The sequence below is a fragment of the Oryza sativa genome, chromosome 4 (assembly GCF_034140825.1).
Source record: "Oryza sativa Japonica Group chromosome 4, ASM3414082v1".
NCBI lineage: Eukaryota > Viridiplantae > Streptophyta > Magnoliopsida > Poales > Poaceae > Oryza > Oryza sativa.
Window position 1 is genome coordinate 24,472,080 of NC_089038.1, and position 27,681 is coordinate 24,499,760.

The window sequence follows — 27,681 nt, forward strand, 5'->3', positions numbered from 1 at the left end:
GGAAACAAATCTTGGTTCATCTAAATTTGTATGATAAATCTTAAGAGTAAATCTTGGTTCATCTAAAATTATATGAGAAAACTTAAGAGTGCAAATGTTGTTGGTTAGACACTCCCCCTTCAGGTTCTCTCATTTGCATGTTGAATCTGATGTACTCATTTTCTCTCTTTTGCTTGTTGATTCTGATGTACTCTCTCTTTTGCTTGTTGATTCTGATATATTCCACCAAGTGTTCGGTTTGGGCCCAGGAGAAATTATTCCTATCTGCAGCTGCAAATTTTCCATTCAATGTGACCATAGCTGGCTGGTTGCAGCAGATTGGGCACCAACTTTATAACTGCCAATAACAAACAATATAGCTTGACAAACAAATAATAACACATCCTGTATGTGAAAATTTCAATCTTGGACCAAAATATATGTTGTACTACAAATAATAAACATTAAACAGGTCTGATAAATCAGAGAGAAAGCTTTGTCCATCTAAAATTAAATGGAACTAATGTACATTGGACCACAGCCATAAATAGTTAAGGAAACAAATCTTGGTTCATCTAAAATTATATGGAAACAGCATTGTCCGATTGAGATGATGTTTGCACTCTTCTTCTAACATGGCACCGGCTGCAAGGTTCCAGAACAGTCAAATTAACTGTAGATGGAACTTTATCCTCAATGTATGTTCTGATAGCCGCGAGCCCCCTTGGAGCTTCCGTGAGAACACCATCTATCATGGGAAAACACCGCCTATACTTATCTTGATCACACCTAGGACCATAAATGGTATCCAATGTAAGACACTCAAGTGACACCGCATTATTGAGGATATAACATGTTAGTTCCACCAAGCTCTTCGCAGAGCTGAAACCAGTGATCTTCACACTCTTGAGGTGGCCATGGTGGTGTTCAGGTATGTGTCTCAGTTGTGAATCCGTGAAAATCGATTCATTCACCATACGTAGAGTCACCTGACCATGAAAAGGATGATATGCTTGAATTAGACCCAGAGTGATAAAAAAAGCTTTGGAGGATGAAATGAATGAATGAACAACACTAGTGCCTTACATTTAATATCAAAGTCTCCAAGGAAGGAGATGCATTGATAAAAGAAACCAGAGAGAAATAGTCATATGGCCGGGAAATGGTCGATCCTGTTATCATACGAATGGTCAGGTGCTTAAGGTAGATGAATTTGGTAGGTAGCATTGGTGCATCAACCACCTGCACAACAAATATGGCATGTATCAGATTTATTATACACCAGGTATTATTAATGTAATCCGTATATAACATTCCCTAATGTAATCCATATATATGGTTATACTAATGTAATCTGTATATATCGCTGTACTAAAGTAATCCGTATATATTGCTATACTACAACACCTCATCTTTTAGAGAATATATACCTCATTCACTGATTCAATGACAAGAGTTTCAAGATTTGGCATAATGGATGGCAGATTGGCACGAGCATCATGGATTGCACATCCCATGTCTAGTTTCTTCATTTGCAGCGTTTCCACAACTGAGAAGTTAACCCTGAATCCTCTATGGAAAAAACTAGAGAGATTTGGAGCTTTGCTCTCTATCACTTTCAAGCTTGAGCATTCAAAAACACTAAGTCTGCTGGGCTGCTGTAGGGCGAAAGGTATCTTCAGGCAAGTTATCTTCGTGCATTGAGTGAGCTCTAAATGCTCCAAAGCAAGAGAGTTGGAAAGAAGGCACTCTAACTCAGCCCATGTAGCTCACTAACCACAGAGACAGACTTGTTAGGCTTCTCAAGGGGGCAAGTTCAGGTGTGGGATGGAGGGCACAAAATCGAAGTTTAATGTACCGAAGTGAGTCTCGAACCCCATCAGACAAAAGTGAGCATGGGAAGTTGTATTGTTTGTTTGTGTCAAACAAAAAAAGGGTGAGTTCTTCGATCCCTGGTTTAAGAGCAATCTGAAGCCAACTGTCAAGATAACTAGTGCCATCGAACCCACACATGCCACTGTAGTCAAGCTTGAACGTTTTCAAGCTAATGCCTGAGTGGTTCCTGAGAATGCACCCAATTTTTCCGTGGAAATTCTCGCCAAACGCATTTCTCTTCAAGCCAATCGTGTCTTTATTAAAGATAAGATTGGGATGACACCTCCAAGAACGTAGAAAAGCACGAGATACGCAAGCAGCACGAGCAGCTTCACGCATTGACATAAAGGAATGTATACGAGACAATATGTCCTGCATTACACAAACATCAGATAAAAGATCAACATTGATATTGCAAATCCATATGATTACTTCAATTGGAGAAAGAAAAAACAGAAGAATCACACAGAGTAATGTTCTGCCCCAGGTAGCTCTCCACATGAATGCACAGGGTGAATTGCATTACATAGGTTAGATAGTGCAGAGGAACATAACCGTGCTAGGGAAACTCAGTACTGCATAGAGAGGTTTTCCTAACAGTGTTATTTTAGTGGTTTTCTAAATGAAAAAAGAGACAGTTGCTAACAGCTAGCACCAATTAACAACTACATGATATATTTTTACTTGCATTAGTAGTTGACCATAATGTTTCCTTGTTATTGCAAGTAGCACCCAATTATTGTAAGTTATCAACATGGTACTAAAGCATCCCACTTATGCATCAAATTCTGGAGAGATGTTAGCAACCTTTGCAGAGAGAACAGTCACTAATAGTACTAATAATGTAGGACTGTGATCAAATCGCAGCACTAAAATAATCTTTGCTGTTTATAAATGATGCTCCCTCCATTTAGTTTCAAATTGTACAAACCAATGCCATATAAAACAAATGGAGGGAGTAATATACAGCCAGCCTATGGGTGAGACGTGGTGATATTATGCTTGCAATCTAAGCCTGCATCATCAGAATTCAATGCCTCGTACCTCAGGAAGATATGGGATTGAATTTCTCATCATTTTGCCAGCTTGAGAATGACCATCGCCATCATGTTCACACGGTGATATCTTTCTTTTACCCGTTGAGGCAATAAACCCAGCTGCTGCGACACGAAAGGGATTGTTATGGTAGCAGAGACATGAATCGAAGAAAAGCAAGAAAAAGGCACTTCAATCCCCTGAGATCTCACAAAAAAAGGAGCTCAAACGAAGAATGTGGAAAGGCAATAATCTGAGCTGTTCACCAAAGTGAAAAATTTGAAGCCAAACAAATGAAAAATGGGTATCCGGCTCACATCAAACCAGATGAGCCAGTTATTAGTTAGGCAATAAAAAGAGCAGCTTTTTATGAGCTGACAATGACAAACACATCTACCGAGCCAAACGTGACAGAAAAAAAGATGGGCGAAAGAGTTGTTCCTGTTCAGAGAGGAAGGAAGCTTACAGCGGGCTCGGATTTGCGGCCGGCGATGCCGCCGCCGCCGCCGGCCGCGCCGCTGGGACATGAGCCGGTTCGGCGCCAACATCCCCAAAGACGAGCTCACGAAGATACCCCCTTCCTCCCTCGGATCTGACCGAGAAATCACTTCCGTTTCCCCCTCCTTCAGATCTCTCCTCTTCTCCTCTCCTGCCAATTTGCGGTTCGGTTTTGAACTCAAATTCGCACCGGCGACGGCGACGGCGACGGCGCCGGCGAACGGCGGGCGGAGCTATCTACTCGCCTACAGAACGACAAAAGTAACCAAACCCTATTCAGTGTGGGGACTGGGGAGTGGTTTGATCTTCTTTTTTTTTTTTTTTTGGCTTTTGGAGATGATCTCTTGCTCCGGTCTTATTGGATTGCGGAATAAGTCTATTCTGACTCCCTCTTGGGCTTGTTGAATCGCATCCCCAACTGTAAAACCAACCAGGTATAACGTCTCCCCCAACTTTAAAAAGGAATAAGTCAACTTTGGATCCCTCTATTTTGTCGCCCAGTCCGATTTTCATCCCTTGACCGCAAAACGGGTACAACCCGTCCCCCAACTTACAAAAACCGGACAAACGAGATCCCTCGGCGGTTTTGGCTGACGTGGCGCCTACGTGGCTTGTTTGACTAGGTCTCCGTCCCACGTGGCATTGACGTGGCGCTTACGTGGCAATTATATCTAGAAATAATAAAAAGCGTGGCCCCACATGTCAGCTGCACACAAAAAATATTTTTAAAATGGTGGGACCCACGTGGGCCCCACGTGTCAGCCTCACTCCTCTCTTCTTCCCACTCCCCCCTCTCTCTCTCCTTCCTGGGCAGCGGACGGCGCGGTAGGCAGCGGAGCAGGCGAGCTCCGGCGGCGGCAGCGGGCATGGTCGGCGCCGCCCTCCGACCGGAGCGCCGCGGACAGCGCGGCGTAGGCGGCGGGTGACCGGAGAAGCGCGCGCCGGGCAGTCTGAGTCGGCGAGCACAGCGACATCGGGCGGCGGAATCCCGGGGTGCTTCCCGCTGCCGTCGCAACGAGGGCAACGGGGGTCCGCCTCGGCGATGAGCACGTAGGTGAGGCAGGACGGGTAGGCGGCCGCACGCATGGACGGGCTCGCGGGCGTCGCCGCGCCCCCCGCCGGCGGCGAGCGGTGGCACTTGCCGATGGAGGAGGACGAGGAGGTGGACGCCGACGATGACGACGACGTGGCCGGGGAGGCACACGCGGCGGCGGCCGACCTCCCGGCCGTGGCGCGCTCGAGCGCGGAGCGGACCATTCCTAGCGTGCAGACCGCGGCCAATGTAGACGCGGCCGCGGCGGTGTAGGACGGCGGCGGAGGCAGGTTGAGGTCTTGGTGGCCGACATGGACGCCCTGGAGCCGAGGAGTCAGAAACGTCTTCCCTGACTGCAAGAAGAAGAACAAAAAAAATCAGTAAACTCCATTTCTTCAAGATTAACCCAAGAACAGGGCAAGATCAGAGCCTTCTGAAACTAAATTCAGATGGAACAAGTTTTTTTATGTTCTTCATATGAAGAACAGAGTGCTTAATCTCCTAATATTCGGAAGAAATACAGCATGCAACACATGAACCGATCTCTGATAGTTGCAAACATTGCAAAATTGTTTCCGATCAAAGCAAAAAACAAATAACCGAACGAATGGAACAGTTCATCTCAAAATTCGTCGACACAAATAGAGGCGCAGAAACATAAACCGAAACTCTGAGGAGCGGTGGGGAAGGAGCGGTGGGCGCGGGCGAAGAAGGCCGGGGTCACCGACGAGGTGGTGGAGGAGGTGTGGGGGCAGAGGGCGAGGGGCCAGGAGCTCGCCGGCGCCCCTTGCCGCCACAGGAATATGGAGGATGCCGCCGCCCCCGTCCCTGGTATTCTCCGCCGGCGCCCCCAACTCGCCGCCGGGGCAGCCTCGTCCTCGAACTCGTCGGCGGCGTCCGCATCTGCGCCTACCCCGTCCTGGTGGGAGACGATGAGGTCCCACATCCTCGCGCTCTCCAACATCCTCCCGCCGCCGGCCAATTCCGACGTCGCGGCGCTCGCCGACTCCGACCGCCCAGCGCGCGCGCTTCTCCGTCACCCGCCGCCTACGCCGCGCTGTTCGAGGCGCTCCGGTCGGGGGGCGGCGCCGACCATGCCCGCCGCCGCCGCCGGAGCTTGCCTACTCCGCCGCCTACCCACGCCGTCCACTACCCAGATAGGAGAGAGAGAAGGGAAAAGGAAGAAGAGAGAGAAGGGAGAGGGAAGAAGAGAGGAGCGAGGCTGATTATGTGGGGCCCACGTGGGCCCCACATTTTTAAAATTATTTTTTGTGTGCAGCTGACATGTGGGGCCACGCTTTTTATTATTTTTCCGAGATATAATTGCCACGTAAGCGCCACGTCAATGCTACATGGGACGGAGACCTAGTTAAACAAGCCATGTAAGCGCCACGTCAGCCAAAACCGCCTTCAGAACCGCCGAGGGACCTTGTTTGCCCGGTTTTCGTAAGTTGGGGGACGGGTTGTACCCGGTTTTGTGGTCAAGGGATGAAAATCGGACTGGGCGACAAATAGAGGGACACAAAGTGAACTTATTCCCTTTAAAAATCGGTGCAAATTGATTCATTTGTGGGCCTGCCACTAGGGAGGGTACTGGTTAGCCTATATTTATACCCAAATTTACCCATCCTCACTACAATGCGTGCCCCTGAGCGTGCACCCGGCTCATGTTGTCTGTCGTCCGTCCACGAGGTGTGCCCCTAGAGGGAGGCGCGACCCCCACGAGGGGAACACGCGCCCTTGACCCCTCAACTCCGCTTTTCTGGAGCCACTCCTTCGAGGCTATGCGTTGGGGGCTTGGGGTGCTCATGGACACTTATTCTATATCTGCGATTTCCCCTTCTACCCTTGGCCTCGTCGCTGGGAGGAGGTGGACAGTGGTGGGAAGGAACCAGAAGCGGCGAGGAGGTGGAGACGCAGTCGACGGCCCTGGCGAGGACAGATTTGCGACGACGACGGCCTGGGGACGACGCAACCGACTAGATCTGGACTCCTGACACACCGCTCGTCGTCGGCCACCGCACCCCACACGCCACTCTCCGTCAGCAGTGACAGGAGAGAGAGGCGGCGACAACAGGTGGCGGCGAAAGAGAGGTGACGGGAGAGAGAGAGAGGATGTGAGAGAGTGGATTTGGCTGCCGGCGAGGTGGACGGCAACCGGCGACGAGAGAGAGTAGGAGAAACGGCGACGGCCGCCGAGATAGAGAGGGAGACAGCAGTGACGGGTGAGAGAGGGAGAGAGAGATGCGAGCGATATAGGCAGGAGAGAGCGGGAGGCGGCGGCGCATCTGGGCGAGGAGGGAGAGGAGAAGCGGCGAGGGGATAAAGGGGAAGAAAAACCGCGAAAAGAAAAGACAGAAAAAGAGAAGAGATGGGAAGAAGCTAGTGGGTGCTCGGTGGGCTAGGGGTAGGGAAGGAAATCCATATATGTGGCTATGGGTTGAGACACCCTGTTGTGGGTTGGAGTACCTTCATTGGTTGCTTGAGATTTTGAAGAGCCCAGCTGTGACCTACGAGTATCCCCCATTGGGAGATGGGTGCCCTATGAACTTATGAAGTGGCTTTGGTTAGTGAGGGCACCCATAGAGTGACTTTGGTTACAGATGTCCTATGTGGGTATTGCAGAAGCTAACAGCCGACAAAATGAGTGAGATAAAAGAAGAAAAGGAATTGCCTGGGCAGAAGCCTTCTTCAGCTCGGGGCACCTACGCCATGATATTTCCGTACCTTCGCAGTTCATCCTTGCCATAGAACAACAGCGTCGTCGATCTCATGCCATTGCCCCTGTGCTTCACGGATGCCAAGCAAAAAGAAGCCAGCAACAACAAAGTCTATTGTCTATTTAGGCCTCCTTTAATTCAAAGAAAATTCATAGGAATTTTAGAGGATTTCATTCTTATACGATTTTTTTCATATATAGCCATTTGAATCAAAGAAATGAATTCTATGTAATCCTATAAAATTCCTATGAGATGCCTAATACCATGCACATGAGGTTTTATCTCATGGAAACTTGCCTCTGAGTCATCTCTCCTCTAATCCCTGCATCGGCGGCCCAATCAAATGGTCAATCCTGCGATTCAAATGGCCCGTAGCATGTTAAAGTCTATTGTCTATTTCACAATATAAATATTTCTTTCTTTTGTGATGATAAGATAGTATTTTCTTTTGAGGGATAAAGATAATCTATTGTTTTATAGTAAAAATGTTGAGGTATGACTTCTTTAAGTTTTCTTTTTATAAATAATAATAAATTACCCATGCAGATGCGCGAGCTTCTTTCCTAGTTATTATAAAGATTACTAGCCAGAATCACGCCCTACGCTGTGTGCATGGGTATGAATGTTTCAAGCTGTGTTATTAAGATCAAAACAACACAGGTGACTTCTTTTCCCAACTTTCTCAACTCAACTCAATCGTTTTCCACGTGCCCGCTTTTCAAACTACTAAACGGTATATTTTTTGTAAAAAAATTTCTATACGAAAGTTGATTTAAAAATCATATTGATCTATTTTTCAAAAAATAATAATAAATACTTAATTAATCACGTGCTAATGGACCACTCCGTTTTCCGTGGACAGGAGATTGGTTCCCAACACACCCAAACAAACACAGCCACAGTATCTACAGTTGTAACTTTTAAGAATTATATATAAACATTGTCTAAAAGAACTTTATGTCAGAAGCATACCCACATATGCATGTACACATTGTGACTATCACCAAGATTTAAATGTGAATACAATCTGTTTGCTCACATAATTGTTTGTACAATCATGTACACTTACAAAAAAGTAGCAATGACAGAGGACAATGGATCTTACATAATGTGGAGTATAGGTTAGAAAAAACAACAATCATTAGGTGATATGAGAATTGCAGCATTTTCTCATAGATACCTTCGTCATGAACTAATTGAATCTTTTCTCATCTATAGCACTGCAGCACAAAGAAAAATTTAGTGCTTTAGCTCAATAAAAACAACAGTACATCACTTACAACAGATTAGTAGACGATTGGTACCTCCTTTGCATAATGGCACAGAATTTTGAGGTATCCCCTACAGAATACAGGGCATCTTTGGATGTCATCCATATATTGCTACACAATGAGTATATAGTAGGTAGTACAAATACTCATATAAGAAACCGTGTTGAAATATCTCTGTAGCTTTGGAGAAGGGGCAAACATAACATTTCATGAATTAAAAAAAGTTATAAAATCATATTTTGAAGTCAGCTTATAATGAAAACTCTATAAGTATATTTGCAAAGAAAAAATTCAATTGGAAGGATGGGTTATTAGAAAATTCCAAAACAATGCAGCGCTGAAAAAAAATGAAAGTAGGAATAATGCTTGTCAAGAAAAAATTACACCCCAGTGTGCCCTATTGGAACATATGACATGTCTCATGTAAAATTGTTTGAAGTGCATGTCACTTCGTCACACACAAATAAATTGAAATAATACTTTATGATCAAAGCAGAAAAGAGAATAACACAGTACGTAAAGCTAGAGATACTAAGGGTTGGATTCTTTGGAATAGCACATATGTATTGTTAATCGGTATGGACTACACAGATCAACCGATAATGGAACTATGCAGGTTACAACTCAGAAGTACCTGTGGCTTTAATTCTCTCAGGCAACCATGGTTTCAGTGTCACTGAAACACCCTGCAAACAACGCTAACCTATGAAATCAATGTTCCATTAAATATTAAACAATAGTAGCAGATATAGAAATGACTCTAGCACAAGAAAAATGTTAGCTAATATACATAGGGCCTGCACTGATTTTAAAAATGTAGTAATTGCGGTCTAGTAAAGTTCACAAATACTGAAATCTTCAATCGAACCAAATAAATATTTGTTCGCTAGATGTACAACATAACCTGTGATTAATGCCTTGACTTATAGACCCAATATTGACCCAATGTATTGGTTACAATATGATTCGTAGAATAATGGAGCTTCCTCCAGATAGGAGGCTAAAAGACCCGCACCATGAAATCATATCATTACCTTAATATCGGCACAATTATCTGTCTATACTGAGCCCTAAAGACCCTGAGGTTTGTCTCATAGAAAATTAACTGCATGATCCAAATATAAGGGTAATATGCCAAGATTGTCAGGCTTACAGTGAATTTCTGATGATGTATGCATCACAATAGCCAATATAAGTTTGTCGACAAAGAATACCATCAATGCAAATGCGTATGTTACCATTATGTGTACTGAATTAGCGCACGACGAATTAACAAATAAAATATGATTTGTTGGAGAGGAAGGAAATTGAGGCAAAACCTTCCGATAGCATAAACATGATATGCTATCGTGGAACTAAACCTAAATTATCTGATAAGAAATATGAAGACCACATATATCATCAAAAGAAGACAATAAGAAAACATTCATACCTAAAAACAGAAGCATAGAAAGGTGGCAGCAAGAAAACTCATTGACATGCCCACAAAATATTATTACCAGTATTGTACAATGAAGGAATACTGACATTACTTCGCACTCATTAACATTTACAGGAAAAGGACAACTAAGCAAAGAACATCAAAACTTGAACTCTCCAACTAACTTTTTATATTTTGAAGTATATATCTTGGGAAAAAAATCACATCTGCCATGTAGTACTATATCATATACATTTATCTACAATCCTGAATGAGCGTAATTGATAATAATAAAAAAAGGTTTTTTTAAGTATATATTCTTGTAGACCAATTTGTTAAGATTCCAGAAACAATTGGCATATATATGTACCGATGTACATCAGGATTTCATTATGAAGGATCATGTACACATCTTTAACCTGTACATTTCTGGTAGTTGACATAGATGGTGCACTGTCATCTTCAATATTTTATCATTATTAGTGAAAAGTTTTTTACGCAGAGTTAGCTGGCATAAAAGTTATACGACATTATAATTAAAAAGTTGCAGGAACAAATGTATTTGAGAATAAACTTAGATTTGCCACTAAAAATTTTACCAAGCACATAGAAGGCTTTTGTTAAAGAGAGAAATTTTACTGGCGTCAGCCTAATCATTTCTTCTCCTTATCTCAGAAGCCCGCATAGGAGCCAATCAGCCGAAGAGAGCAAACTGAAAAGAAAGAAATTCAGCAGCATACCTGAACGACTATGGTGTTATGTGCGGTGACAACGGAGGAGCAGATTGCTCCCAGCGCGGCGCAGGCCTTGATGTGGGCTTGGATGCCGCCATCGCTGCCACCAGCATGAACAACACATGCGGCCATGGCATCTAGTGGGCCATCGTAGCAGGCTATTGGTGAGGGGCACAAATGCTGTTAGGAGAAGATGGTTGAGAATCCATAATAATATACATTTCAAATCCATTTTCTATAATAATATTTTCATAGTAAAATTTTGCTGCTCCTATATAAAGCTATTTTGATTTAGCACGACATTCATATAGTGTAAAAAAAACATATACAGATGACCAAGAAAATCTGTCAACTATTACAGTGCAAAAGATCTTAATCATATCATATAGGCAGCTGCAGTAATCCTCAAACTTTTGTAGACATAATAGCAATCAACAGAATGATGTCAGCAACCTGAAAACATATATTAAATTCCAATACAATATATACAGGACAGAAGGAGAGGATTTGATCTGTACCTGGACGGTGATGTTTAAACTTTAGTACTGAATAATCTAGCATTCTAGCCTGCACTCCCTTTTTTCTTTCCTTCCTACCAATCATGTGAAACTCATAATGAGCAGCAAGTCAAGAATAGAGATCAGGGGCTAGAACAGATATGTATATATGCATATAATAGGGATTTAAGTAGTAGTGTACCAAATTGTGTCTGCTGATGGCTTCAGCAGAGGAGTAGAACAACAAATATGGAATCAGCGCAAGCAAGCAGGCTGGATCGATCATATATATTGATTAAGAGGATTAGGCAAAGGGAGTGTAAAGTTGACCTGGGGAGGAGTAGAATGCGTGGTAGCAGATCGTCAGGTCGCCAGGTCGCAGAGGTGACGAACCAGTCCCGGCAACTCCCTACGGTGGCGAACTAATCCCAGTGAGATTCGGCGACACCCAAACTGTCAGGGGAAGGGAACGGAGACAGTGCCTGCGGCGAGAGGGCGCGGCCGGGGAATGAGATGGCGCTTCCGCCATCCCGCGGAGAGAGGGCGAGTGAAAGGAGACGGCGCCACCATCGTCTTGCAGCGAGAGGGCGAGGCGGCGGCACCAGCCATCAGGCGTGGGGGTGGGGCGCGAGGTTGGGGGCGGCTGGGCAGCGCTAGGGTTTTGTGGGGGAGGGTGAAAGCATGAGATCTAAGCCGTTCATTCCCAAATCACCGATCTGAGGGCAGTGAAACATCCGCCAGCTGAGCCACACGGATGGTCAGATCGAGCCTCACGGCGATCGTACGGTGAACACAAACTCAGACGTGGGCAATATTTTACGAAAGTAGGAGGGTTTTTCTGAAAAAATCGCATGACGTGGCGCAGTAAATTCCAAGCATTCCCACGGCGTTTAAGTAAATCAATATAAGTTAGATGACCTTGATTTTACAAAATCATAGCTTAACTAGAGAAACTACTTAGACTACTGGTATAAGGATAAAGACAAACTTCATCTACAGTTGGCGAAAATATATTTAGGCTGTGTTCGCATGGGGTGGATGGGAACTTATTCCCTCCGCACGGAAAACGGAGCGGTCCATTAGCGCGTTATTAATTAAGTATTGGCTATTTTTTTTTCAAAAATAGATTAATTTGATTTTTTTAAGCAACTTTTGTATAGAAACTTTTTGTAAAAAACACACTGTTTAGCTATTTGAAAAGCGCGCGCGGAAAACGAGGAAGATGGGTCGGGAAAAAGGAGTTGCAAACACAGCCTTAACTGTCATTTATCCTAGTGTCCTTAAAGTTATATGTTGTCATTGTCTTTCTTGATGAATCCGAAAATATAAGTTCGAAAACAAGCCGATTATTATACTGATTGAATTTCGCTAACATTACCACTACTAAAACTACAACGAAATATAATAACGAAGAGTAACCGAGCTGTATATCATGGTTCATTATTAGAGTGAGTAGTTTACACATTCCTCGCGAGTCCAAGTTCAGTTGCAACGTCAACTTCAGAGACACATCGCTCGGTTGAAAACTATCATTTCTTACTAGGACTCACATCAGCTAGCTACACGCTACTGGCCGCCCCTGATCTCAGAGCTAAAACCGGTGTGCGAGACCGAAGCGCTATCCGGGTGGGCGATAGCCTGCTGCATCCCGCGCCGGCGCCGGCGCCGTCGCCGTCAGCTTGGGTTCAATTCTGAACACATTTATTGCCGCTTTCTGCTTGACTTTTATGCTTTTGGCGACTTCGATTGGTGCAGAACTAAAGAAGAATCTGACTTGCATCGCAATATCGCATGGTATGGTAGTAGTACTTGTGATCTCTGGAAAAGAAAAGTAGAGGAGTTCCTTTTGCCAATGTCAAATAAGATATTATGCTAATATTAACCCCTTTATGGCTTTGCTTTACTTACCGGCAACCGACTGACTCTGTTTAGATCCAAACTTTTTCTTCAAATTTTTAATTTTTTCATCACATCAAAACTTTCCTACACACATAAACTTTTAACGTTTATGTCACATCGTTCCAATTTCAACCAAACTTCTAATTTTAGCGTGAAGTAAACACACACTACGTCCTGCTAGGCCTCACATCCTTGTCACCGTCTTTTCGTCCTGATTAGTTCCACGCATTTTGTGGAAAAAAACTGGTGGCACTATCGACTCAGATATCAGAATAATGTTCCTGAGAGGCTTCAACGACGTAGTATTAAAATCAGTGATAAGTTATATGATAAACTGATAATGCGATTAATTGCATGGACTGTGTAGCAAAATTAACGCAGCTTTTATAAGATCTGACAAATTAAAGGTTCTGAAGTATGCACATTTGTGAATTGCGATGCCCTGGATTCAGGAACCTCTCTGCAAATTGTTGGTGAAGCAGACAAATGAATTGGACGGGAAAGGGAACAGGTGAGAGGATGAAAATGAAAGAAAGAGAGATCAGAGAGAGAAGGAAAACCACGGGATTATTCTGATGGTATTTCACCCGGATAGAAAGAAGATATTCTCCTGGTAGTGGATTCGTGCCCCTCTTTTTTCAATCTGATGCGAGACAGAGTTCTTAGTTTGGCGAGCACGGTTGACAAAGTTATTCAGAAATTATAATATTCTGCTTGTGATTCGCCAACTGGGCATTCATCTATGCAGACATTGAACTGATAATCTATAGTATGCACAGAGATAACGTCAACATTACGAAACCCAAATGAGCATCTTTTCCATCCCAAGCTGCAAGTCTCCATCCGTTTCATATCATAAGTCGTTTTATTTCTTTAATTTTTTAAAAAAGTTTTATCAAATTTATAGAAAAAATAACAATATCTATAATACCAAAGTAGTTTGTTAACTATTATATTGAACATATTTTAATGATATATGTTTGTTTTGTGTTTAAAACGTTACTATATGTTTCTATAAATTTGATTAAACATAAAAACTATTTAACTAGAAAAAAATTAAAGCAACTTATGATATAAAATGGAGGGAGTAGATTAGCCATGAATCAAAGCAACTTAACGAGAGGCCATGCAACGTGAGCGCCACGTCAGTGAAGACCGAGTCAAATTAGCTATGTAGACGTCACATCAGCCAAAATCGCCGAGGGATCTCATCTGCACTAGTTTTGACAGGACCCATTGTATCTGGTTTTCCTGTTAACAAGTTAAGAGACCTTAGATGAACTTATTTCAAAGAAAAAAACGTAAAGCATCAAGACCTCCCTAGTATAGATGGCCATAAGGTCCAAGGCTCGACGGCACGGCCCACGTCACGGCATTTTGGCATGGCCCAAGCACGGCACGGCTCAACGAGGGTCGGGCCCGTGCCGACCCGCGATGGAAGACGAGGGAGAGAAAATAGACTTATTTTAAAAAGGCATGATGGGCCACCCGGGCCTTCGGACCGAGAATTTTTTTCGTTTTAAGATTTTTTTTTAATATTTACAGAAATAATCTATCGACCAAAAAAATTGCAGAAATAGCCCCTGCCGCCCAAATGGTGGGCGGCAAGCTGACGTGGCAGACGGTGGGTCGACCGCGCCGTCTGCCGCCGTCGGCCAAAATTGCGATTAGGCCCTTGCCGCCCATACAGAGGGCGGCAAGGGGCTAATTGCAATTTTGGCCGCCCATTCAGAGCTTGCGGCCGTACTTTTTCATCTGGGTCCCTTGCCGCCCCAATAGAGGGCGGCAAGGGACCCAGATGAAAAAAGTACGGCCAAAAGATTTTTCTATGTTATGTTAATAATAAATAAAGAAGTATTTATTGGTAAAACTTGTTAATATTGTTATAAAAATGTATTGAAGTTGGTTGTTGCGCAATTTCATATGTTAAGTGAGGTATTATTTTGTACCTTATTCGACGTATTAGTACTCGGATAATTTATATAGGCCTATCGCAGTCTAGGTCGTAGAAACATTATATGGACTTAAACAAGGAGAATTATGTAACATGAAGAAATAGTAGTACAATTTAAACATGATACAACTATTTGCATTGCGGTTACATAGATGATATTAGATTCGAACTAGGAGGGAGGTAGTGCAATAGTTGAACACAACGACGATGTAATAATGGGACAAGGAAGCATGACAGTAGAAATTTCAATATGCCAAGTTGTCCGATAATAGCTAACCCCTACGTGAGGATCCCTCTCCTCTCTCAAACCGCGCTTTAGTAACGCTGTATTGCTCTGGTAGTTCAAGCTGCACAACACGGCTAGGTGGAGTTAGAACCCTTCTGGTGTCTATCCATTCTCTGTATTGACATCTCCTTGGTGGTTCCTGGGAGGAAAGAATAGATGTAAAGCAAGCAAAGTTAGTAAATGTTGTGAGAAAATAAGGAATCATGTAATCAAAATATTCTTACCATGAAATCGTCGTCAAGAATATTTGGACAAACAAAGAACCTTCGACCCAATGTTGTAGGATTTATGGAACGAAGAACCTGACAACGATCACCACACCTGCATCTTGGACGGGCTTCCCATGGAGGGAGTGCCGTAGTTAGCACCCGCCAGTCGCTCTGTTGTTCACGACATTGTCGTTCATAAGCCGCTTTTCTCTGTAAGTATTGCTCAGTACTTTCGGATACGAAATACCAGCGACCTTCTTGTAAACAAGTGGTTAGGTCGAGAACGGGATTTTCTGTATCGACCCACTCGATGTATGCGCAAGCCGTAGTGCGGGTCTGCCGAATAGAGTAGTGTTACGAAGAATAAAGCGATTGCCCATACGGAATGAATAAGCATATGCAGATAATAAAATACCTCACGGTCATAGTTAGGGCACCTAAAAAAGCGCCTTCCTCGAATATCAGGATTCCTCGAAGCCATTAGTTGGCATCGATCACCGCATAGGCAGAGAGGACGCTGGCACCAAGGTGGTAGTAGGTATACACAAGGATCGCCACGCCAGTTTGGATCCTCAACACACCGGCGTCTAGCCATTGACGAAAGCCGGTCGGATTTGTAATGAAGCAAGTGGGGAAGAGAGTACTGAATGTGACTGAGTTCTGAAAGATTGTGAGGCCTCACTCGTTAAGGCGACTTATATAGGCGCAAAAAATCGAGTGATACCCCTGACATGTGAACATGGTGGGGTATGGTGGGTACGCTTGATTGGCACCGAAAGATACATGCATGATCGGCGCCGAAAGTTACATTGGTCGTATGCGCCAAATGGCGGGCAAATACTCGTATCACACGCGAATAAAGGAGGCTGCATCGGTGCAGCAGAAAGTAGTCGTGCATGCGCCGAAAGGTATCGTGCATGCGCCAAAAGGTATCGTGCACATATAACAACAACATAGTCATTACATAAGCATACAGTACTGGAAAGTGAAGCAAGTAAACAAAAAGAAGACTGCTCTACTGGCCCTGCCCCGCGCCGCGACCACGCTTGGTCCTCCGGGCCTGTGCTCGCACGTGGTCCTGGGAGTAGGTGAAACGATCCGGTGGCACAGCACGGGTAGCACGAGTGTCCCGCGGAGGAGTGGCCTGCGCCTGGTCCTGCGTCTGCACCGGCGGTGCGCCTCCCAGCTGTGAGGGGCCGATGACGTCCTCTGTCGAGCCTGAAGCGAAGTCGAAGTCAGTGATGTCAAAGAGCACGGTGGAAGACAGGAAGGGGTCCGACGAGGTCCCAGCATGGTCCAGTGGTGGACCCTGACTCGACGTGCCGGCTGCCTGTGACGCTGACCCTGCAGCCTGGGAGAAGTGGGCGGCCTGCGTCATAGCGAACTGGGCGAAACCTACACATCGACAACGGGACCCTTGTAAGCTAAGACATAAAATGTATGTAAATTGATTGTGGAAGTAATGTTGTTTTTTTAAGTACCTGTGGGGGGCACAACAGAAGGCCTAGCCGAGGAAGGCGGGGTGCTGAACGGTGCACGAAACCCTGAAGCAATCGGCAAGTGAAACGGCTCACTTATATGTGCGAGGCATGTACAGAAGTAGTAATAAAAATACTTACCTCCGTGCGGAGGGGGAGTCGGCCTAGGAACGTGCGCAGCTGGACGGGGACCAGTCGGTACGGGTGGCCGCTGTACAGCTGCGTCTGCCCGAGCAACGTCGTCTGCACGACAGGTGAGCACTCGGAGAATCGAGCGCATCGACTCCACCATCAGCGTGTACGTCGTCAGGTGCTCCTCTACGGGTACCGGAATCCCCGCGTCTAAACGTTGGATAGTCGTTGAACCGCCAACGACGACCCGGTTGATGTCGTCGACCTGCATGGTTAATTTGTTCGTAAATATTCGTAAAATTTGACGAAGAGAAAGACATGAAAACATAAAGGAATGGTGCGATGCAGGGTACTCACAACACGAGCGAAGTCCTGGTCGCGGTGCCTGGCGTAGAGGTCTCTAGTGCTCGCAACGTGGGGCTGCTGCTCCAAGGGAGCGAAGGTGACCCTAGTACGGGTGCGTGGCTGGTACCAGCGTAGGTAGGCCTGGTACGACTCCTCAGTGTGTGGCTCTCCCTCGTGGTCCACGACCTCCTCGGTTGCGAGCAACCAGTCCTCAACAAAAGTCGCCAACTTGGCGGGCCAGTCGCCAGCTGACTGCTGACCCTCGCGCGAGTACCTGCGAATTAATGTGTAATATTAGTGTGAAACGACAGATGTTACAAATTATTGTGAACAGGCAGATTTTAATGCAACAACGGAAAGCGTAGTGCAAGATCTTACCGGTGAACAGCAGCTGGGACGGTGGTCGGAAACGGTACTGGAAAGGGCTGACGGAAGCCGAACTGCCGCATCACGCGGAAAGGGGCGTGAGGCTCAACGCAGATGTCGAAGACCATCGGAACCGTAGTCATCCAGTACGCCTGGTCCCTGGTGCAGAGTGTGGACAGACCCAACGGCGCACGAGCCTGGGTAGCCGCGGCACTGTAGGGCTCCCACACGACGTCAGTCGTCAGAAGGCGGTCGAACTCCATAACAAACTCAGGATACGACCGCCTAACCTGGACGTGAGCCCATCGGCGCTGCAATACGAGACGATCGATGTGATACAATGAACTTAGCAATTAACTTAACAATACGATAAGATCGATGCAACGTACCTGACGACGGAACCACAGAGTACCCATCGTAGGGTAGTCGACCTCTGGTCGCTCCTCGTACAGTGACTCCTCGTACGCGTGCTGGTCCACCTCAGGGCGGCCGATCGCAATCCTCTCAGCTGCCCAGATAGAAAGAAAGAGAGGGCACCCACCAAAGGTCGCGCTGGGATCCGTCTTCGTGCAAGACTCACAAAGTGCACTGTACAGAGCAGCCAACAACGCGGAACCCCAGCTCCACTGAGGCACCTCGCCTACCGCGGCGTCGGCGATGCTCGTGGCGTAGTGCACGAGTCCCTTGTCGACCGCGTGCCCGTGACCGCCACAGAACATCACCCAGCCAAAAAGCCAGAGCAAGTACGCCTCCAAACATCGGCTGTACGAGTACTCATCGGCCTCCGCCTGTAGCTGCTCAACCTGCAAGCAGTCAATAAAATGTTAGGCACCTTAACTGCGGACTAAATATGTAATACGATTGTCATTTCGGTACAAAAACACTCACGGTGAACTGAAGCAGCCACCTCTTCGTAGGTCCGGTATTGCGGTGGTGTGCCAACGGCTCGAGCGGGAGGTGCGGTGCGCGCTGTACTAGTGCGAAACGTGCCGTCAGATCGTCCTGCCAGTCCACAGCCGTGGTCACTGGCCCAACAGCGTCTCCCGCGAGCGGTAGCCCCAACAAGTACGATACGTCCTATAGGGTAGGGGCTACCTCACCGCACGGCAAGTAAAAAGTGTGCGTCTCTGGCCTCCATCGATCGACCAAAGCTGCTACGAGGGACCTGTCCACAGTCCATCGTCTGGCCGGGTCCGCGTCGCAGGCCGCAGCCTCCACCAGCCGACACATCGGTAGGAGGCCGGCCTCACGTAGCCTGCAATAACAAATTAATATGTCATTATAAAAAATATTACAGTGCAACTAACTTATAGTAAAACATTGTTCGTACCTCTCGACAAAGGAGTCGTGAACCGTGAGTAGCTCACCGCACGTCCGTGCCCGGAACGTCCCAAGCTGAGCCCCCTGCACCGCAGTAAGGTAAGACCGGTGTCGGTGATCTATCGCCGGGTCCAACAACTGAGGTGTATCCTGACGTGCCATCTCTGAAAAATATAGTGTTTCGTGTTAGAACAATTCAAAAAATAGTACTGTAAAACAAAAGATAACTTGCAAAATTATGAAATAGTAATAAAATCATGAGATTAATTATGTACAACAAGAGTACAGGCTATTTAAATATAGCAAACGTTACTAATGGTACATAACGATGACGTGCAATTTAACATATATGTAGAGTTCAATAATATAACATAACATTACGTGTCGAAGTCCGACATACATGAGCATACCTAAAGACGTTAGGCGCCTTAGTCCGACGTTACATCACGAGACCTAAAGACATGACATGCCGAAGTCTGACATTACACGACGAAACATAAACACATCGATAAGTTCGAAACGAATTACAAGCAAATCCACATGCCGACATAGAACATAAGAACTACACCACGTAACCAGACGTGGCACGACGACGCCTAGGACGTGGTCGAGTGGAGGTAGTGCCTTCACCCGTAGGGCGAGCTCCATCTGCTGCTGATCCTGATAATCCTGCCTCCGCCGCACTTGGTTTCTCCTTGTCTTTAGGACAATGCTTGTAGGTGTGCCCATGTTCATCGCATTTGCTGCAACGCTTCACCCTGCCAGCCTCCGACTCGTCCATATCGTTGCGGATGCGACGAGTCCTCCTCCTTCCAACCTTGCCTCGGAGCTTCGATGGGTCAGGAATATTGAGTACTTCATCGTTAGTCTCTGTGAACTCCCCAGCTATGCCGAACCCATAAATCTCGCCGCTCCATGTATGATATATTGCTTGCTTACTGAAGTACTGTGACACATATACTGTATCTGGTATGCCACACTCCGCTGCGGCAGCAATGACATGGGTGCATGGCCTGTGGAGCAGCTTCGGCTTTGCACAAGAGCAATGACATGTGCCGTCGTCTTTGAGAACACACTCCTGCTTCACTCTCTTGCGGTAGATACCCCTGCCTGCCTTATCTTGACATAGTATCTCAAACCTGTGCTGTTGGGTACCTTGCACTAGAGCTCGATGTTTCATGGCCTTTTTACGCAACTCCTCTAGCTTTTTCTGCATGAAAGCTCCAAACAAAATGCTGTTGTTCGGCATAGAGGGAAGAACTGCCTAGAACCGATCCCTAAAATACCTGCATGTCCCATGTAAAATGAACTCCACTATGCCAACTAGTGGCAGTCCACGGACACCGCGCATCACCCAGTTGTAAACTTCTGCCAAATTTGTTGTCATTATTCCATATCTAGCACCACCTGTGTCATACGCCTTGGCCCATTTCTCTTTTGGTTCATGCAGAATCCACTGAGAAAATTTCCGAATCTCCAATCCAGTTCTTCTAACCAATGTTGGACTATCCGTTGGGAGAGGTCCAAGAGCTTGAGGAGGGTCAGCAACGGCGGTTGATGGAGCCGCTGCACGCTGATCACTGCATTTGGCTGTCAACTCATCTAATCTCTTCCAAAGCTCATTGAATTTTTTCTCCTGGTTCTGATTGCACAGCCTCTTGAACATGTTCATGAGCTCCTTGTTCTTGAATTGCTTGAAGAAATTAGCTCCCATATGACGCATGCACCACCTACTCTGTACATCTTCCCAAACACCGGGGTATCCTCGTTCCATACTCCCAAACTGCAACTCTCCTATCGCTCGCAAAATGCCAGCGTGCCTATCATGTATCAGGCATACATTTGGCCTCATACCAACAACTTTTGTTTTAACCAATTTCAGGAACCAGTACCAGCTGTCGGTATTCTCACTCTCAACAAAAGCAAATGCCAAGGGCAATACCTGATTGTTCCCATCTACCCCTATTGCTGTTAGTATCTGGCCCCGATACTTTCCTGTCAAGAATGTCCCATCAATGCAGAGAACAGGACGACAGTTCACGAATGCCATCTTGCATGCATGTAGAGCTAAGAACGCCCTTTGCAGCACACTCTTGCCAGGATGTTCAATTGAGGGGAATTTCTTCACTTCGTAAGAGCTCCCAGGGTTTCTTTCCTCGATAACACCAAGCAGGCGTGGCAAATTGTCATACGAGGCTTCGTAAGTTCCAAATCTCATTCTATTATTTTCTGTTTGGCCCTCCAGGCCTTGGCATAGCTAATAGTATACTTGTATGTCTCTTCGATGTGTCGGATTATTGACCTTGGTTCATATGTGAGATTATCGATGACATGCGCATACATCTCAGATGCAACAAATGCACATGTAATGTTCCTGTGGTATTTCTGAACACCAGGTAGAAAACATGTATGCTTGGTAACAACTGACACTGTCCAATAATCCTTCCATTTCCCCTTATACGCGTGCACTCTCCAGGGACAACCATCTTTTTCCTTAACACACCGAACTTCATATTGTGACCGGTTCGACTTGGCAACCCTAAACTCTCTATGAAGTGACACTGCAAAATGTTTTACCGCCTCCTTCATATCTTCTGCTCTACTATAAATCGCTCCCTGAATAACCTTATTTTCTTTGTACTCCCATCTCACACTATCCTCTTCAGAGACGATCAGTCCAGAAAAATCCTCACTAGCCCATTCTGCTGGATTAATATCCGTCTCATCATCTGACGAATCACCTTCCTCTACACGCTCGTTGTCAGAATCCTCCCTCTCCATTTCATCCACAATGGCACCGACAGTCTCCCCCTCGTCGGCCACTCCACCTGGTTGAATGCCCACTGGAGCTACTACGTCCCCGTCCTCTCGTGCGTTGACCTCCTCCACAGAAGTCTCGTTTACTTCAGCACTTGGTCCCTCGCCATCATCCATGTTCATCTGCACACCTGGATCCTTCGGGTGAACAAACGGAACCAAAGCTAGAGGCCACCCGCGTTGCAATGCATTTTCCAAATACCATCTCCACACTCGAGAGTTTTGAACTGGCATTAGTTCCCAATAAAAACCCTCAGTTTAACATTGATTGTTATGTCACTTGTCTGTGGATCAACTCTCAAGCCCCTCATTAACCATCCTTTTATAGAAGGTACACTCCTCTCAGCCGGTCTCTCAATTCCCCTTTCTGTTACAATAAAATCTAACAGATCTACCCCAGTTGGCCCGTAACGGACGTTTCCTGGTCCATGGTAAACTTGGAATATTTGTTTGTTCGACATATCTGTCAACGAAATAACTAGATCATATTACTCTTTCATGCAATAAACATCTACAACGTAATATCTTCTTGTGTAAGCCAATGCAACGGTAATGTATTGATTCCAAACTAGCAGATCTACGTAGTTACCGATATCTATAATACGCACTTCTAGATTAGTACAACTAAAACCCTAAAAATATAATGCATTTATTCAAACAAATTTTTAAAAAATACACACTATTTAACTCAATAGTCACATATAGGATCTATGAATATTACCTGAAATCGGCGTCTGAATCCGGCAGGGCTTCGCCCCTTCTTCTCTTCTCCTCCCCTCTCTTCTTTTTTTTTTCACTGGAATTGAGGAGAGAAGAATGAGGGCTGGGGGCTGGGCAACAGGCCTTTTATAGGCAGTGAGGCCTGCCGCCCGGCCAGAGGGCGGCAAGGGGCCGCCTGCAAAATAGCCGGCCCCGACTGGCTTTTTTTGCATTCGGGCCCCTTGCCGCCCCACCAGAGGGCGACAAGGGTTTTCCTGCAAAAAACCCTCCCTCCGTCACCGCCCGTTCCTCCCCCGTTTGCCACGTCAGCTTGCCGCCCCAGAGGTGGGCAGCAGGGTCTATTTTTGTAATTTTTTTGGCCGATAGATTATTTCTGTAAATATTAAAAAAAAATCTAAAACCGAAAAAAATTCTTCGGACCGATACGGCACGACCCGACTGCTGGTGGGCCATGCCTGGACAGAAGTGCAGCCCATGGGCTGGCACGGCCCATGCAGAGCGAGCCTTATGGCCATCTATACTCCCTAGTCCCTACTCCCCTCTTCCCAATTTTCCATACCTAATACGTAGCGTTTGGTTATAGCTTTAGCTCCGCCCGCCGCCGCCGCCGCCTGCGCGAAGTTGAGTTCAAAACCGAACCACAAACAGACTGGGATTGCATTTGCAATAGGCAGGAGAGGAGAGGAGTAGAGATCTGAAGGGGGGGGGGAAACGGAAGTGATTTTCTCGGCCAGATCCGTGGGAGGAAGGGTATCTTCGTGTACTCGTCTATGGGGATGTTGGCGCTGAACGGGCTCATGTCCCTGCGGCGCGACCGCCGGCGGCGGCGGCGGCATCACCGGCCGCAAATCCGAGCGCGCTGTAAGCCTCTTTCCTCGCTGAACAGCTCACCCGCCCATCTTTATGTTAAGTTTGGCTCGGTGGATGTGTTCGTTATTGTCAGCTCATAAAAAGATAGTATTTCTTTTTAATACCTATCTAACTCGTCTGGATTGATGTGGGCCTGTTACCGATTTTTCACTTGTTTGACTTCAAATTTTTCACTTTGGTGAATACGGAATAGCAAAGATTATTGATTCTCCACCACTTTCTCCGTTTGAGCTCCTTTTAAGTTTTAATTTATTTTTTTTTCGCACAACTAAGCAACGGGGTATTTCAGATGGGTGATACCCTGCATAGGTTCCTCAGGAAAAAAAAGATCAAATTAATTTTGGGAGATATCAAGGGATTGAGTGCCTTTTTCTGCTTTTCTTCCGTTCATGTCTCTGCAACCATAACAATCCTTTTTGTGTCGCAGCAGGTGGGCTTATTGCCTCAACGGGTAAAAGAAAGACATCACCCTGTCAACAAGATGACTATGATGGTGATTCTCAAGCTGGCAAAATAATGAGAAATTCAATCCCAGACCTTCCTGAGGTACGAGGCATTGAATTCCGATGATCCAGAAATTTTCTTTAGCCTGGGCATGCTTAGGCTGCGTTTGAGATGACATCTATGATGAGATTATGGTCCACATGCAAAACGAGACAAGTGATTAGGGTATGGTTAATTAGGTATTAATTATCCATAGATTAAAAAAAAGGATATAACAAAACAGAAGAGAGAGATAGTGACCTCTGACAATAATCTATCAGCATCAAGAGTCCAATAACATGTTCTGCTTGTTTGCCATTTTTTGCTACCTGTCTTAAACTAGTGCACAATTAAAAGGCTGCTTTGGTGCTCAAATAGTCGTGCAGGACACCATACTAAACTACAGACTGCACCATATAGAAGCATGACGCCTGGCGCCGCTTGTTGCCCAGGAGCGAATGCCATTGGCTAGCAGAGGAACAGCATCAGAGTCCACAGCGGCAAAAGACTGGGAGCCCGGGCAGCTGCCCATGCTGGCCGGGCCCTGAATCCGCCGCTGCTTAGATTTCAAGCATAATATCACCACGACTCACCCATCGGACTGATTATCTTGCTGACTGTGCTAGGCTGGCTGTATATTACTCCATTTTTTTTATATGACCATATGGATTTGCAATATAAATGTTGATCTTTACGTCCTCCATTTTTTCTTCACGCATTCTGATGTTTGTGTATGCAGGACATATTGTTTCGTATACAGTCCTTTATGTCAATGCGTGAAGCTGCTCGTGCTGCTTGCGTATCTCGTGCTTTTCTACATTCCTGGAGGTGTCATCCCAATCTTATCTTTAATAAAGATACGATTGTCTTGAAGAGAAATGCGTTTGGAGAGAATTTCCACGGAAAAATTGGGCGCATTCTCAGGAACCACTCAGGCATTAGCTTGAAAACGTTCCAGCTTGACTACAGTGGTATGTGTGGGTTCGATGGCACTAGTTATCTTGACAGTTGGCTTCAGATTGCTCTTAAACCAGAGATTGAAGAACTCACCCTTTTTTTGCCTGAAACAAACAAACAATACAGCTTCCCATGCTCACTTTTATCTGATGGGGTCCGAGACTCACTTCGGTACATTAAACTTCGATGTTGTGCCCTCCATCCCACACCTGAACTTGGCCCCTTGAGAAACCTATCAAATCTGCATCTGTTGTATGTGAGCATTACATGGGCTGAGTTAGAGTGCCTTCTTTCCAACTCTCTTGCTCTGGAGCATTTAGAGCTCAATCATTGCAAGGGGATAATTTGCCTGAAGATACCTTGCACCCTGCAGCAGCTCAGCAGCCTTAATGTCGTTGAATGCTCAGGCTTGAAAGTGATAGAGAGCAAAGCTCCAAATCTCTCTAGTCTATTTGTTAGAGGATCCAGGGTAAACTTCTCCCTTGTAGAAACATTGCAAATAAATAAGCTAGACATGGGACATGCAATCTGTGATGCTCGGGCCAAGCTGCCATCCATTATGCCAAATCTTGAAACTCTTGTCATTGAATCGGGGCATGAGGTATGTATTCTCTAAAAGATGAGGTGCTGTAGTATGGCGATATATACGGATTACTTTAGTACAATGATATATACGGATTACATTAGTATAATGATATATATGGATTACGTTAGTGAGTGTTATATATCGATTACATTAGTGATACCTGTTGTGTAATAAATCTGATGCATGCCATATTTGTTGTGCAGGTGGTTGATGCACCAATGCTGCCTACCAAATTCCTCTACCTTAAGCACCTGACCATTCATGTGATAACAGGATCGACCATTTCCCAGCCATATGACTATTTCTCTCTGGTTTCTTTTATTGATGCGTCTCCGTCCTTGGAGACTTTGATATTAAATGTATGACATTGGCACTGTTCATTCATTCATTTCATCCTCCAAAGCTTTTTGATCACTCTGGGTCTAATTCAAGCATATCATCCTTTTCATGGTCAGGTGACTCAGGTACGTATGGTGCATGAATCGATTTTCACGGATTCACAACTGAGACACATCCCTGGACACCGCCATGGCCACCTCAAGAGTGTGAAGATCACTGGTTTCAGCTCTGCGAAGAGCTTGGTGGAACTGACATGTTATATCCTCAATAATGCGGTGTCACTTGAGTGTCTTACATTGGATACCATTTATGGTCCTAGGTGTGATCAAGATAAGTATAGGCGGTGTTTTCCCATGATAGATGGTGTTCTCACGGATGCTCCAAGAGGGCTTGCAGCTATCAGAACATACATTGAGGATAAAGTTCCATCTACAGTTAATTTGACTGTTCTGGAACCTTGCAGCCGGTGCCATGTTAGAAGAAGAGGGTGAACATCATCTCAATCGTGCAATGCCGATTCCATTCAATTTTAGATGAACCAATATTTGTTTCCTGAACTATTTATGGCTGTGGCCCAATGTGCAATAGTTTAATTATCTTAGATGGACAATGGACCAAGCTTTATCTCTGTATTATCAGACCTGTTTAATGTTTATTTTTTGCTGTACATGTATAAGCTGAAGATTTATATGTTTTTGTCCAAAGGTTGAAATTTTCAGGTGCAGGATGTGTTGTGATTTGTTTGTTACTAGCAGTTACAAAGTTAGTGTTCAATCTGCTGTAACCAGGGTTTGCACTTTTAATTTCAGCGAAAATTTCGGTAGCATCGGTATTTACAAATTTTTTGCACTTTTTGACCGAAATTATTTGAAATTTTAACCATACTTGAATAAACTTTAACCAAAATCAACAAAAAAATTGAGGAAATCCAAAATTTTCGGTTGATATAAGACTTGCTGGAGATGTCCAAAAATTTCGGTTGATATAATGACTTGCTGCAGACAGGAATCTCTTCTCCTGGGCCGAAAGCCCGAAACCGATTGCAAGCAAACTTGCATTCCACACGCTCATTCATTTTTCTATCATTGTATCCAACACTTGATAGAGTACATAAGAATGAACATGCAAAACAGAGAAAAGGAAACTTTGCATTCCACACGCTCATTCATTTTTCTATCATTGTATCGAACACCTAGTAGAGTACATAAGAATCAACAAGCAAAAGAGTCATCAGATTCAACATGCAAATGAGAAACGAAAGGGGAGTGTAACAGACAACATTCGCACTCTTAAAGTTTTCTCATTAGATCGCAGTCTTAGGTACTCTAAAGTTTTCTCATTAGATCGCAGTCTTAGGTGGAGTGCTTTGTATTATGTTTGGTGTACATGAAACAATGAAACAACTAAGTGGCAATGAGAAACTATTATTGCAAAATACTCTATCGAAGATGAATGGCTACAGAAGGTCTTGTTATGAGTGTGTGTACTGAATTCTTGGCCAGGATTAACCAAGAGATTTTGTAATCCCCTATAACTCTTGGTTTTGGTTTCTGGTAAGGCTGCAGCCTGATCCTCTTTGAAGCAAACAGGTCTGCCAGAATTAAAACATGCACTGAGAGTCCTAGAGACACTAAAATAGTCATCAGATCACAATTCACAAACTTCAAGTTGGCATAGCAAACCTGTTGGTATGATATACCAAAGGGCATTTGGAGTTGGAGACACTTTTCCTTGATGGATGGCACTAGAAAACTCAGTTTCCATCAGGGGCTTACAAACCTAACTCTTGAAAGGGAACCTGAATTTCAGCCATTAAAAATAAAATAACCAGCATTTCTCTGCATTTTAAACTGTAGAA

At 45.1% G+C, this 27,681-nt stretch overlaps 4 protein-coding genes and 1 pseudogene across 10 annotated transcripts; 1 reads left to right on the top strand and 4 right to left on the bottom strand.

Annotated features, from left to right (window-relative positions):
- Positions 1-387: 387 nt before the first annotated feature.
- On the bottom strand, positions 388-3,661 carry LOC9266392 (putative FBD-associated F-box protein At5g56820; annotated as a pseudogene). The gene is made up of 5 exons (XR_001544934.3): positions 3,356-3,661; positions 2,899-3,014; positions 1,410-2,226; positions 1,066-1,221; positions 388-968 (listed from the first exon to the last, which is right to left on the bottom strand). The product of XR_001544934.3 is annotated as a putative FBD-associated F-box protein At5g56820 (transcript).
- Positions 3,662-4,041: 380 nt separating this feature from the next.
- LOC107280680 (uncharacterized) lies at positions 4,042-6,895 on the bottom strand. Its single transcript, XM_066309824.1, has 3 exons — positions 6,890-6,895; positions 5,149-5,541; positions 4,042-4,773 (listed from the first exon to the last, which is right to left on the bottom strand). The coding sequence occupies exons 1-3, from the start codon at positions 6,893-6,895 to the stop codon at positions 4,090-4,092; spliced, it is 1,083 nt and encodes a 360-aa protein (XP_066165921.1). The 3' UTR covers positions 4,042-4,089.
- A 1,222-nt stretch (positions 6,896-8,117) lies between these two features.
- Positions 8,118-11,697, bottom strand: LOC9268866 (probable thiamine biosynthetic bifunctional enzyme, chloroplastic). Of its 5 annotated transcripts, XR_010741076.1 has the most exons (8): positions 11,545-11,697; positions 11,393-11,471; positions 11,265-11,284; positions 11,084-11,157; positions 10,572-10,745; positions 9,046-9,097; positions 8,445-8,481; positions 8,118-8,360 (listed from the first exon to the last, which is right to left on the bottom strand). XR_010741076.1 is itself a non-coding variant. In XM_015781771.3 (7 exons), exons 1-7 carry the CDS (start codon positions 11,669-11,671, stop codon positions 8,333-8,335), a joined length of 549 nt encoding a protein of 182 aa, XP_015637257.1. In that variant the 5' UTR covers positions 11,672-11,697; the 3' UTR covers positions 8,118-8,332. The 5 variants fall into 5 exon arrangements, 3 of the variants coding, with proteins under 3 accessions (XP_015637257.1, XP_066166201.1, XP_015637259.1); XR_010741075.1 differs by lacking the exon at positions 11,265-11,284 and having other exon boundaries at positions 9,046-9,114; positions 10,572-10,723; XM_015781771.3 differs by lacking the exon at positions 11,265-11,284 and having other exon boundaries at positions 10,572-10,723.
- Positions 11,698-16,390: 4,693 nt separating this feature from the next.
- Positions 16,391-17,171, bottom strand: LOC136356370 (uncharacterized). Its single transcript, XM_066310142.1, has 3 exons — positions 17,030-17,171; positions 16,892-16,954; positions 16,391-16,805 (listed from the first exon to the last, which is right to left on the bottom strand). Exons 1-3 carry the CDS (start codon positions 17,166-17,168, stop codon positions 16,426-16,428), a joined length of 582 nt encoding a protein of 193 aa, XP_066166239.1. The 5' UTR covers positions 17,169-17,171; the 3' UTR covers positions 16,391-16,425.
- Positions 17,172-23,135: 5,964 nt separating this feature from the next.
- Positions 23,136-26,547, top strand: LOC4336173 (putative F-box/FBD/LRR-repeat protein At5g56810). 2 transcript variants are annotated; one of them, XM_015778201.3, is made up of 5 exons: positions 23,136-23,449; positions 23,886-24,004; positions 24,681-25,499; positions 25,688-25,843; positions 25,940-26,547. In XM_015778201.3, exons 1-5 carry the CDS (start codon positions 23,359-23,361, stop codon positions 26,312-26,314), a joined length of 1,560 nt encoding a protein of 519 aa, XP_015633687.1. In that variant the 5' UTR covers positions 23,136-23,358; the 3' UTR covers positions 26,315-26,547. The 2 variants fall into 2 exon arrangements, with proteins under 2 accessions (XP_015633687.1, XP_015633688.1); XM_015778202.3 differs by having other exon boundaries at positions 23,889-24,004.
- The last annotated feature ends 1,134 nt before the right edge of the window (positions 26,548-27,681 follow it).